The sequence below is a fragment of the Dermacentor andersoni genome, chromosome 8, assembly GCF_023375885.2.
Source record: "Dermacentor andersoni chromosome 8, qqDerAnde1_hic_scaffold, whole genome shotgun sequence".
Lineage (NCBI taxonomy): Eukaryota > Metazoa > Arthropoda > Arachnida > Ixodida > Ixodidae > Dermacentor > Dermacentor andersoni.
In genome coordinates this window covers 52,519,849-52,533,023 of record NC_092821.1, presented here as the reverse complement: position 1 = coordinate 52,533,023, position 13,175 = coordinate 52,519,849, and the positions used below count along the sequence as shown (strand labels likewise).

Below are 13,175 nucleotides of genomic sequence, written 5' to 3'. Positions count from 1 at the left end.
CTGAGACGTTATCTTCTGAAGCAATTTAGGGTTGAATAAATGTGTGAATGAATTCATTAAAAAAAAAAAGGAGAACCGAACGTCGGTGGAAGCACGTCCCCGTACATAGGGAAGGGAGCGAGGTACAAGAAGAGAAAAAAAGAAAGAGTTCAGGGGGCAGGCGAAGTCGCAGTTAAGGGTCGAGAGAATATAAGTGGGAATTTCTGAGACCAGTTTAATTTCAGTGTAGATGTGTTATGTAGCGAGCAAATGATTGGAGCCACCGCCCAGCATGCGTCCTTTGCGGTAGTGTAAGCACCCGCAGTTCTTGGTAATTAACGTCTACCAAATACCAATCCTGGCAATTGCCAATCCTGGGAAATGCCAATCGCCGCGTATCCCTTAGTGACAGGCTCTGTGAACTACAGCAGCGCTGTCGCGACAACTTACGACCATACTGTGACTCTTGCGCTTACGGTTGCCATACTCGAGGCCGTTGCGTTTGCGGGGATACTATAAACATCGGTTTACTGCCCACATTAGAGAACAGACAGTGAAACAGCGTTTCTCGCCTTACATACGCTCAACGCAAGCACCTTTGCAGTATGTTTATAGAGCGGCAATGCCAGTTCGCACTGTGTGCTTGAGAATAAAAACGGGCACATCAGAGATGTCCGAGGGACGTTTCTACGGTACAAGATCACATCCTGAAGAAAAAAAAAAGAGCTTGCGAACAGGGACATCAGAAAATCGAGTACTACGGCCCTTGTGGATTTTGTTCAGCATGACGTCAGCGTTTTATTCGGCGTTTATCTCTGAGAAAATGAGTTCAAGCTATCTTTACTTGCATTACAATGGCAGGTGTAATTAAGCAAAAAGTGAAAGCATTAGAGGGTGCCTGAGCACTCTTTGTAGATTACGCACGACAATGATTGCAAGAATCCAACATTATAAGAGAATATAATTTGAAAACAAGTAAATTTATTATTACAAGGCCGTATAAAGGAAGTGCATCCACAGTATACCCGTGGATGACGCAAATAATGAACATACTGAAAAAAGAAGTCCTGTAGGTCTGTAGTAAACTCGTTAGACCATTCGCGCCGTTCATCGCGTCACATGTGCACAGTGCTCTGCGGAGCTCTATGGGCGTCGTTACATTAGCCTCTTTACAGCTGTAATTACCTGTGACCTCCCCCGCAAAACCATTGAAGAAACTGCAGCGCTTACTGCTATACTAACGTGCGAGTTCTGAGGAGCGGTAAATAGAATGGTAGAGAGGGAGCAAAGAGATGAGGCAGAGAAGGGGTAAAACCGGCGGCAATCGCGAAAAGAGTGAATAACAACAGCCTTGCCACTCTTCGTTCGCAGTTACCATACAGGAGGGAAGGTCGTGACCGAGAAAAGGTTACACTACGGAAACGAAGATAAGGAAACGCTACTACTATAGACACGACAACAATTGCGGGCCAAATGGAAGGTATGGTACTGTACGTTTCTGCTTGTTCTCAAAATCAAACACCATGCAAGTTCGTCAAGCGGACTATTGACGCAGGGCGTGCAGATGCAAAGCCACATTAAATCACCGTACGGTCTAGGCAACACTAAAAGAACGGTCGCACGTCGGCCGCGGTAGCTGTGCGGCTATGGCATCGCTCGACGTCGTGGTTTCGATCCTTACCATGGGAGCTGGATTTCCACGGGAGCAAAATACAAAAGGAGTCGTGCACTTAGATTTAGGTGCACGTTAAAGAACACCAGGGTGTGAAAATTAATCTTGACTTTCTCCACTACGGCCTGCCTCATAATCTTATTATGACTTTAGCACGTAGAGCCTCATAGTTCTGCCTAGACGTCTTCCGCGATGCGATGTGCCATGTGAAGCAACGCGAAGGCTCAACCCTCCCATAACTTATAAACAATGGCACACAACAACGCCTCAAGCAAACATGTCTCGTTGTAAATTGTGTATTACGCAGACAAAGAGCAGTGGTGCACGCAAGGTAACATTTGCCATCAACTTGCTACTCTCGTATTGCACTAAACGCTGAAGAAAATATAGATTCGCCAGTCAGCATTACCGCTAATTCTCGTCAATAAAAGAAAACAAAACAAAAAGCTTCGCTTACATCGATTCCCACAGTGCGTGGGTTCCACATAACCTTTTAGGCTGTGAATTTATATGCTTATGATTGGCGCTAATTACTACAATATTTTCATTCGCAGTTAGCAAAAGCGGCTGTCCTGTCTACAGTAGAATTGATTTAAACGGCTTCACTCCCATGGCCATTACAATATTGCCAACGCCGTGGGATTGTAGTCGTCAAAATAGAATACAAGTGACAGGGAAATTGGTAAGTTGATAAATGGCAAGTAGGCAGAAGCTTGCAGAAGACCTCACGAAAAAAAAATCTTTTTGAGCAGCTTGGTCAGGGGGCCATGCTATGGTTTCAAAGTATCTTAAAGATCACCCAATATGTGAACAGAGGCCGACAAAACTGCAGGCATTTTTGGGAACGGTGAAGCCGCTGGAAATCTCAGGACAGTACTAGCTTAAATATAAAAGATGACTTAAAGATTAAAAAAAACATAAATTCACTAGCCAAAATTCTGGACAAATAAATTGGCTGTTGAATGAATTCTGCCGAAACCCGATGGTGCGAAATAAGGCGAGAATGTCGGCAAGTGTTGCAGATAGGTCAGGTAGGTCCTGTGGCCGACGCCAGCACCCGGCAACTGTCAGGCGACTGTATATATAAGCAGGTGCGTGGTCGTCAGTTGTTACAGAGTGATTCGGGTATAAAATTTTGGACGCGGACTCCATCACTATAAATACAATGCGCTCTACGGTCATTCTTCGACGCCTTGTACCGATTCTCGCGCCATGACGATGCAAACAAGTTGTATCAGGTGCCAATTGTCACCTTTCTCGAACTGCCAAGGTTCTTTACCCACCGTAGTTGCTTAGTGGATGTAGGGTTGGGCTGCTAAGCACGAGGTCGCGAGATCGAATCCTAGCCGCGGCAGCCGTATTTTGATGGGGGTGAAATGCGAAAATTTCCGTGTATTTAGGTTTAGGTTAAAGAACCCCAGCTAGTCCAAATTATAACGGAATTCCGCACTACCGCGTGCCTCATAATCAGATCGTGGTTTTAGCACGTAAGACCCCGTAATGTAGTATTTACCATTCCTTAAGGATGTCTTTGGGAGTCGCACAACTCTTGAATACAAGTGTCAGGAGTTGCGCGCGAGGTTTTGAGTATGTGGGTAGCCATCTTGGCGTTCGATATCTGCTAGTCTACATTGCGGCTACATTATATAGGCGGAACGGAAACATGGTAGACAATATGGAGAACAGACAAACCCCACAGATATTAATGCACAATAATCTTAAATAGTGACCTTCTTTCACGCACATGGATAACCGTGACAGGACAGTACTTTAACAACTCACTGGAAGTACTGTATATGCACTGCCCAAAGGTTTGCCTGGCACGGTGGCCAGTAAATTGGACGTAATATTGTGAGCAGCTTTGGCCATAGCATGTTAACGGACGACCACACAGAGACAGTTTGTACAATTGTGTCGTGCTTCTTAGCTCAAGGTGCAAAACATACTTATTCATGTATCCATCTAAATAGTTATGCACATCTCGATTTGGAGCTCTGCGGTAACCCATGAGTGCGGAGAGCAAAGTCGCTAGGGAATTCATTGGGGGCACCTTAACGAAATCGGTAAGTGAAAATCGCAATTCGCCCACGACGGCGTCTCTCTTAGACCTTGATCGCTCAGACAGATCATGGTGCTATGTATAACTAATAATAACAAGCAAACATTCGTAAGCCATCGCCTCTAAACCCTGACAGTGCGACTGGCCAGTACTGGGGCAAAATTTTGGAGACCATATACAAGTGCCCAGCATGAAAGAGCGTTTCTCGAAACAACTAAAGCGTCAAAAATTGAAAACGGATCTACGGAATAGCGCCGAATGGTCCGGAAGACTTTGCTGATGAAGTGTCATTATAGAAAAATAAAGTATAAGTGTCACTCGGGAATTAACGAGCAAAACAGTGCATAACGGCAACTTGATAAATTTGAAGCAGATGGCGCCTACTTCCGTGAGTCCGTCATGTTTAATATCGTTCATGACTAGTCGTCTGCCCGCCTAGTTCATCTGGAGCCAGACGAGTTCGGAATTATTGTCTGCAGAACAGCTTTCTATGGAGCCATCCGTCGTGTGCATACGCCATAAGAAAGATATGGGAACTAAGCCAATCATTAGTCGCAAAAAAAAAAAAAAACGGCAAGAAAGGTAGCGGCAAATGTGTCAAAATGGCAACACTTAAACTTACCGTGACGGGCCATTGGGGTTCCATTTCGGATGCACTGGCTGTCACAAACGCCACGCCCATGTTTACGCCATTGAATGGTTGGCCGTCTGGGAAACAGAACGATTGACCCTTCGTTGCAGCTGCCAACACTTCAAGTTTTTCGTCAGCTTCTCTTCTAATCGCAAATGAGCTCACTTCGATGACGGACTTCACGAGCTTTTGCATGACGCTCGCCACATAAGGCTTCTGGTTCTCTCGGCCGTCGGTTATCAGGAGAATGATGGAGCCATGTGGAGGATCAGACGGTGCATCGAGCAACTGCATGTGAAGGATATCATTCACTGTACTGAGTAATTGCATGTAACTGTGACAACCTCACTAACTCATAATGAGAAGCAACAGTAATGCCAGTGTCGAGCCCTCTGTGCAGAGGAAATGTGAAGGTATTCAAATAATGGAAAAGGGAAGCCTCTTAGAACAATGTACACATCTACTCAAACAAATCCGCAATCGTAAGAGATCAACAATGGGATTAAGAACAAAAGTCTCAGTCCGGCACCCAAAGTTTAAGCAAATTCTTGGTTTTAACGGTAGCTACATTTTGAATTTTTTTCTCCAGAGAGCTTTCACTCCCTTGTAAAGGAAAAAAAGTGCTGAGTCCTATGATGAAACCCTTTCTACAAGCGGGTATTTCTTCAAATGAAGTTTCACAGTCTACTTGCTCTACTCAACATAGTAACGTAAACTCCGGCGCTCAACCTTGTCATTCGTGCATATATGGGTCGCTATGATTTGAAGCTGTTGCAATATGATTGCATTTTTCGTCATTAGTGCTCAAGGATTGGTAAAAAAGATATATCTGTAAAGTTGCAGTTTTGGCCGAGAGGCAAAGCATCGATTACGATAGCAAATTAGTGGAAAGCTATACGAAGTGATGAAAGTAGTTTTATCGGGCGTATATACTTGTAAACATAGTCATACTAACTAAACTAACGAACATGGTGTCACGCACCAAACAAGCAAGCATGAACAAGCGCGGCAGCAGCTTTGGGCAAGTTGACATTCGTGGTGCCTCTAGCGTCAACGCCAACTAAGACGAGAAAACACAGCGGGTGGCGGACTCTGCCCTCGTCGCAGATGGCTTTCAAGATACAGCATCCTGGGCCGCCAGGAGTAGAAAGCGCCACGCCCTCCGCCACCTCCGTACCCTCCGCGCGGGGCGGTGCGCAGACCGGAATACGGCGCGCTTCCTCCCCGCTTTCTTCGCTTACGTCCGCATGTTTCAGCGGTGATCGCCGGCTGGCCCTCGAATGCTTTCACTCGCGCATACAGCGTATGGCACGCGTCGACGCTTTTGTCGCCCTTGGAATTTATACGGAACCTCACGGTGACGGCGACGGCAAAAGGCGCTTGGAGTGTACATATAACTGCTATCGTAACGAAACAAAAAAGTCAAGCCGCGTCAACTTCGCCTGTATTTAAGGAGAGATCGCAAATTTCGCGAATCACTCGCCGCGGTGGCTTAGCGGCTATGGTATCGCGCTTCTACGCACGTGGTCGCGGGATGAAATCCCGGCCGCGGCGGCGGCATCTGGATTGGGGGTGAAATGAAAAGAGCCCGTATCCCGTGCCTTGGGAGCACGTGAAAGATCCCCTGGTGGTAAAAACTAATCCGGTAGTAAACTAATTGACACCTGCAGACAAAGAAAAGTATGTTTGACATCCGCCAACTAGGCGGCGAGAGGCGCTGTCTAAACTAACAGCGCGTAACCTTGACTTCGAACACGTGCACTTTAGCCTATTTGGCAAAGCATGGTTTGCGTGAAAGGGAGGGCTTCCTCTTGCGGCCCATGCAAGCTTGCGTCAACATTCCTTTCACTTTACGTGATGGATTCCAGACTTCAATTAAACACAAGTAATTTCCCCTACATCACCTCTGGTTTTGTCGTCTTGCTCCCTCACAGTTATACATTTATTATTAGACACTTCGTCTGTTGACTGTTCATCTCATGTATGCAAGCGTATCAATTATTTGCGCTTACTGAGGCAAGCTAACAATCAACAATCTTCAAACCAATAAGAAATGCTCATAGCGTTTTGTTTTTCATTTGCAATGCTTCATAGCGTATACAACTTCGTCAGTAACACAACACTAACCCCACTCCTAGAGAATATTATTTACGTTGGCTTCAACAAAGCTGATTTCTATAAGCTGGTTCTGTGCCGTAGATGTAAAATGCTCGTTGCTTTTACACCTTACCATTAGAATAGGTCTCGAGCAGGAGCTCCCTCGTTCTGTCTGAAATAAACGCGAAGCGAGCATCGTGAAATATTGACCAGACTTAGTCAGAAAGCCCGCTCCTCTGTTGGAACTTTCCAGGCAAGCAGGACCAACGCGAAGGATAGGCGACCGGCTCAGCTATCGTTCGTATCGCAACCTGCCGAGTGTATCTCGATCTTGGCCAGAGAGACGGAAGCGAGCGCAGATAAACACTGCCGCCTCAAGCTCAGAACGCTATACTAAGCAAATGAGGACGAAAAGACATACCTTCTGTGCCAGTTCAAGTCCGCACCCAATACACGTCTGATCGTGAGGTTTTAGAGCATTCACTTTGTTGATAAACCCTTGCCGAGTGGTCGAATTGACGGTGACCATATTGTGGGCAACTGTGGCATTTGTGGAGAATGTTACAATAGCCAGTCTCCTCAGGCCATCAGGTATAGCTTCTATGTAGTGCCTGGCAGCTTCTTTCAAGAAATCAAGGCGATTCCATTCCTGCGATATGAAAACATCATCATCATAACCATGATTACCAGTAGCAGAAGCCGCCTAATTTAAGGTCTACTACAGAACAAAGGCCTCTTCTAACGATCTCCAGTTTACCCTCTCTGTAGAAACTATGCCTTATACACTTCTTTAGTATCGGCCAACTCTTAGCACTGAGGAAGTCATGCAACATAAAGTAATTTTCAGTTTGGTGGTAATGGGCTATACTTTTTGCCGGAAAAGCTTTTGAGCTAGCATTGGAATCCATCCAGTTAGAATAATCACTGTCTGCAAGTCGGATCGGATTGGGTTGGGAGGACGCCAACGTTAATGTTACGTCTTCGGAATTCCAGTGCACCCAGGTTCCTTGCATCTTTACTAATAACGGCCGTTAACATTTCATCTCCTCGGGCAATAAACCAGCAATACGTTATTCTTCGATTTCTATACCCCGGCCACTGCGTATTCTTTGCATATACCCTCTATAGACAACGAAAGCCGGACAGACTCGTCAGGATGAGTTCAGTACAGCCGGCTCTGCACAATGTATGCGGCTCACACGCATGCGAGAAAAATCATTCTAAGCCGTCCGATTTGCGGCGTCAACTTTCTGAAAGCTAGCAGAGCAGGACGGGAGAGCGACCGCTGTTCGAAAAACAGAGAAACGGAAAATGAGGACACAAGGCCTTTAACTGCGGCTATTTATTTGTTTATTTATTCAAAAGAACCTTATAGGCCCTATGGCAGGGCATAAAGTAAGGAGGGCATATTAAACAGTAAAGGTATAAAGTACAAATTTTCAACAGGATCAGTGCTATAATATTGAAGGCACTAGGAATACAAAGCAATATCTGAAGGCACACGAACACTTGTTACTGTTAACAGTGCAAAGGAATACCGTTTATGAAAATGACATACAACATGGCAAAAATGCACGATAACACACACTAGATTGGTCACTCGTGAACGGTATTAAATGGGAAAAGCATGAGTAACTGAGAGCGGAACGTGTCGGGATTAGATATGGAGGCTATGTTATCGGGGACACAAGGCCTTTAACTGCGGCTATTGGTTCGTAACGCACGCACACTTTAGCGCATTGTAAACACTTGCGCTTTGAATGCTGCATAGCGAAGGAGCAAAACAAACAGAAATATAAGAGGTTGTGCTATTAGGTTAAAACACCCAGGAAGCGGCACGCTTGTTTTGAAAGTGTGCGAAGAAGCGAAGAAAAGCAGGCGTCATTATGATTATCGGATTTTTCTTGCTTGTTAGTTGCATTTGTAACGGACAACTCTGGTTGTCACCAGGGTTAAGTGAGCGGCAACAATTTCTACATTGTGCTCGGCGTTGGCGGGTCTTTCTCTCTGCCCAATATGAGCCTTATCGAAGACCAAGGACATAAAATTAACTGTCCACTGATTAAGGAAGAAAATGCATATATATAATTTTTATTGGGCAGCTAAATATTTCCTTATTAGCCTTGAAAAACCTTTCTCTGAATGCGTTCAAGTTGTATAATGCTGTGTTTACTACGTGTGTTCCATGAAATTGCTGCCTATTCAGGTTTTACTGCCATGCAAGCGTTCTACGCGAGATGTTTTATACTGGACGGCAGGATATTACATTTTTTAGAAGAAATCGATAATTTCGTAGGTCCATCGAGAAAAACGCAGATATGGGTCTTCATTTATACAGTTTATTCTGCATTGAGACACAAAAGTAATAGATATTCTCACGTGGTGGTGATGTTGAAGAACACAGTAGCAATACTGTGAAGGTCAAAACTAACTTTTATTGCGAGAACCTGTGCCCACAAAACAGGCTACACTGATAGCACAACGATAGCGGCGAACACGGTCGGCGATCGTCGAAAATCTGATCAGCGGGTCCAACGCGTCGGCTTTTATACAGTAGTCATCGAATGTTCCAGACTAATCGTTGCGACCCGCGTGGCTTCCACAAAGTTCTACACCATTCGCGTCACGCGATGAAATCAGTTAACACAAGGTTCGGCGACAACAGACAGCGGATAGAAGCATCGATAACTTTCCATAAAGTTCGGATACATGCAGGTGCGTCCCGCGATGTGCGATAAGTTTTGTTAGGCGGTGAAACGTGGTTGCCCGATAAATATAAGTACACGTGTAAATATAATCGACCTGAAATATCCCACTGTTTTCCCGTGGATAGGTACATCCTTTAAGAATGTTTTCTTATATTTGACCGGAAACATTTTCCGGTTTTTACTATATATTCTTATGTGTACATCGATTACCAGCGCTTATTATTTGCAATTACCATCTACGCGATCAACAGAAGCAGCGACTTGTTTAAGATCGAATGAATCGCCAGTAGCCGGATGTTTACGCCACAATGAAAAGAACACAAAGTAGGTGAGCCGCTCGTTGTTGCCGCCTATGCCTCCACCAACCGCTGTGGCGTCTGCATTGCTGAAAGGAGCGCAGCTCAGTCCTGTTTCTCAAATGATAGCCGGCGTGCCACAAAGGGACTGAGTGGAGAGGTGGTCATGGCGAGTGGCAGCGTTGGTTTGGTAGTCTTGGTCCCGTGGGTGTGCTCGGGTAGTCAGCCGGGTTTATCCGTTGGCGGCGTATCCGCCGTCGCCTGCGGGAGTGAGGAAACAGCGGCACGACGCTTCTTTGGATGGAACGTTCGACTCACACTAAGCCCACGTCGGTCCAGCTGCTCTCAAACTCCTACCGGAAGTTTTAAGCATGAAAAACGTTCAGCTCCCATTGTAGGCGACCTTCAAGTGACCTTGAGCTAAAGGCCAAAGCCGTTATCCGGGCACTCGAACGAAGACATCCGGGTATCTTTTCGAGTACAAAACAGGGTCATCCAGGCAGACAATTAAAACTTGAAAAAAAAAAAAAAAAAACTCTCCGGTCCCCGACCCTTTCTAAAGGGCCTATCACATAAGTTAGTTACTGCCCAAGCAATTTATAATAAAAGATTGCTGTCGAGCTCTTCCTTATGTTTGTTAACGATATCACTCAAGCAGAAACTTCTAGTACGGTGAAGCTTTATTTGCCATTTCCAATAGCGACGTCCACAAGGTGATACAGGGCACTTGATTGTCATCTTTTGGCGCGCAGACGCGAGAGCTTGTGCTGCTTTGAACACCAACATGCCGTGAGTTCCGCGGCACGGGGTTTGCGCCGCTTTGAGAGATGGCGCCATGCTGTGTGGCCCCTCCTTCAGTTGCTTTTCTTCTTGCAGCTGGGCAGAGTTCTCTGTCTCCATGGCGTCTTTAGCTGCTTGTCGTGCCACTTTCAGCCGCTTTTCTTCTAGCTGGGCAGCGCCCATATGGACCAGTGCACAGTGTGGCGTGGTTCGGCATGGTGCGGTGTGGTGTTCTGGCGTGTGCCATAGCGAACATGCACTACACCCATTTTTAGTTTTTGTCTAGTATCATGCTTGAAGAAAAGACAAGACGCTACGAAGACGCGGACTAAAAGAAGAACATGTACGACGGACAAAGCGCTACTTCCAACTTAATGTAGCGCTCTTTTCTTCAAGTATGCAAAACCAACTCGCCCACATCAAGCTTCTGCTGTCTAGTATAATGTCCAACAAATCTGCTTTGCCTGTAGCCATTTCGTGCTGACATCACCTCTACATTCGGTTACGGGAGAGCCAGGCGTTTTTAAAATCGTTCAATCGCGAGTTTACGGCGTCTCGCGTATTATTATTTTTCTTTTTTTGCATTCTACAAGTGTAGCGTTTCTGGCGTGTAATGCCATTTGTATTTGCCTTGCACACTCGTTTATTTCTCGTTTACGAGCAAGCGTACATGCTTCCGCAGTGAAATCAGTGATATTTTAGTCGGAGGCGGCCGTGCTGGAATAAAAGTGAGCGCCGGAGGAGCATCGCGCCTCGAGTTGGAGAGGAGGAGCACGTCGGGAAGGTATGGAGGAACGCGCGATAGAGGGGAGAGAAAGATGGAGCCGGAGCGTCGCGGGACTAGTGTGCGACGGGGTTTACCTTCTCTCGCAGTCGCTACGAGCTCTGTTTGCGCTACGGGCGTAGCAGGTTCGTATGACGATCAAGAGGCCGTGCGCAAAGAGCAGCAACGCAAGCAGCGTCAGGCCGAGCCCGAGTCGACCGACCTCGAAGTCGTCGGCAAGCGCCGAGCACGAGCTGAAAAAGACCGGCAGGGGGCGCGAGCTTGTCATGCCCAGCAAACACCTTACCAACGTGCTAGGTGACTTGTGACAATGCGGCTGTGTCAGGGAAGACGGCATAGCTTAGAAACTCGGGAATGGCACCTATATACGCTTGCATTACTCGCTTTCACGATGTGAAACGTCCCCCCCCCTCCCCCCCCCCCCTTTTTTTTTTTTCTTTGCGGTGAACGAGCATGAACTTTTTCGACCCGGAGAGGTTTAGTAAGTATTGAATCGAATACGCACAGTGAAGCGCAGAGAGATGTATCTGCAGTAGGAAAATTAATTTCGTTGTAACAAGGCGCCGCGCTGCACTGTACAGTGAAAATACGTTCATTATCATAGACAAAGGATCAGTTTTAGACCCAACATAAATACTTTCACTAGAAAAACTATGCCAAAATCTAATACCAAGTCTAGTGTGTGGTTGCAAGAAGCATTTCAAAAATAAATGGCTGCTTTATAACTATAGTCTTCCAAACCTGGTAAATAACAGATTGCTGAAAAAAAATATTGGAGTTTCGGCAAGAGAAAGGAAAGGTTGCCGAAGTATTTTTTTGTTTCGCAAGCTCGTATACAGGGGACGCTGCTGTAACAACAACACTGGTTGTAGTGTAAAAGACTTACATGAGTACACATTCATAAAAACTAAATAAGAGACTACGAGCAAAATTCACGGTTGTCACATACACTTCTGCCGCAGAGTTGAGAACAATAGTTCTCGTATTTTGCATATGCATTGCTTCGTGAATTTTTGTGGTTGTTTCACTTCTGACAACATGCGGTACTTTGTTTAGTAGACAAATAACTGTAGTGAGTGTTAGCAGTAAGTTCTGGCGAAATATTTGGTTAGATTGAAGTATTGTAGTCAGGGGTGATATGCGAAAACACTCGTGAAAGTTGATTTAGGCGCACGTTTAAGAACCCGGGGTGCTCCGAGTTATTCCGCAGTCGCCCACTACGGCGTGCCTCATAATCAGATCATGCTTTTGGCACGTAAAACCCTACAATTTACGTATTCTAGTCGCGTGACAATATTGGCGTCCACCCATAAAATATAAACGAAAGGCTCATGGGAAACCAGCCCTCACCGCGTGATACGGAAGTGCTAATTTCCAGCCGCTGATTGCATGGCGTGTATGGGAGAGCGTACACCAAAGAAATATAACGGCAGGCACCAGCCGAATGCCGAGCCCCGAGCTCCTCGGCCCTAGCGCAGACCTGGTCAAAACATGCCCACCCAGCTAGAGCCCAGCGCATGAGCCTGGTTGGACCTGGGCATTCGGATAAGCCCGAGCCCGTTCGGTGCTCTAGCCAGAAATATATATTGACTCTTGCTATTGAGATTAAGCTCAAATACTTTATGAAACATAGAACCTTTAGGGACACTGAAGGAAAATACTACATCAGTTCAATCGGAAAGAACTTGGTTTCAAAACCGTTTTCGTCAATGTCCTAATGAAAGTTCGATTAGATTAGAAGGTGAAGAAGAAAGGACGCCATAGTGACGTCACGTATTTCAAAGTGAATTTTCGTGCTTACGCCATGTTGGTTCAGCAAAAGTTCCTGAAGTTCAACATGCCTGATCGTTGGCGTACTTAGAACACAATGTAATCGATGCTTACCGCAAAGGTATTACGTAGGCCCTAGAAAACGCCGTGAAAATCCATGACATCTCAGCGAGCTGGTGCGGGAAATACAAGGAGGCGTCGCCAGGCGCTTTTACTGATTGCTCATTTGCTGGTTTACTAAGCGTGTTATCGTGGTAGGGGTGACGTTTTTGATAATCTCAAATGGTAATTTACTAATGCAGAAGAAATTATTTATCTGTGTAGTGTTCCCGTTAACTAACACTCTACACAGTTACATTTTCACTGGCTACGCAGTAAGGTAACCTAATTACTTTATTC

The 13,175-nt window shown here is 45.7% G+C and overlaps 1 protein-coding gene across 2 annotated transcripts in view; it reads right to left on the bottom strand.

Moving 5' to 3' along the window:
- LOC129383417 (calcium-activated chloride channel regulator 4-like) overlaps positions 1-13,175 on the bottom strand; it is a 104,949-nt gene that overhangs the window by 23,460 nt on the left and 68,314 nt on the right. The window contains exons 2-3 of one of the 2 annotated variants that reach the window (XM_055067981.2): positions 6,860-7,087; positions 4,333-4,629 (exon numbers count right to left, since the gene is read on the bottom strand). The exons of the other annotated variant lie outside the window; for it this stretch is intronic. Coding sequence (XP_054923956.1) covers positions 4,333-4,629; positions 6,860-7,087 — 525 coding nt within the window. The remainder of the gene's footprint in view (positions 1-4,332; positions 4,630-6,859; positions 7,088-13,175) is intronic. 2 annotated transcript variants of the gene reach the window in all.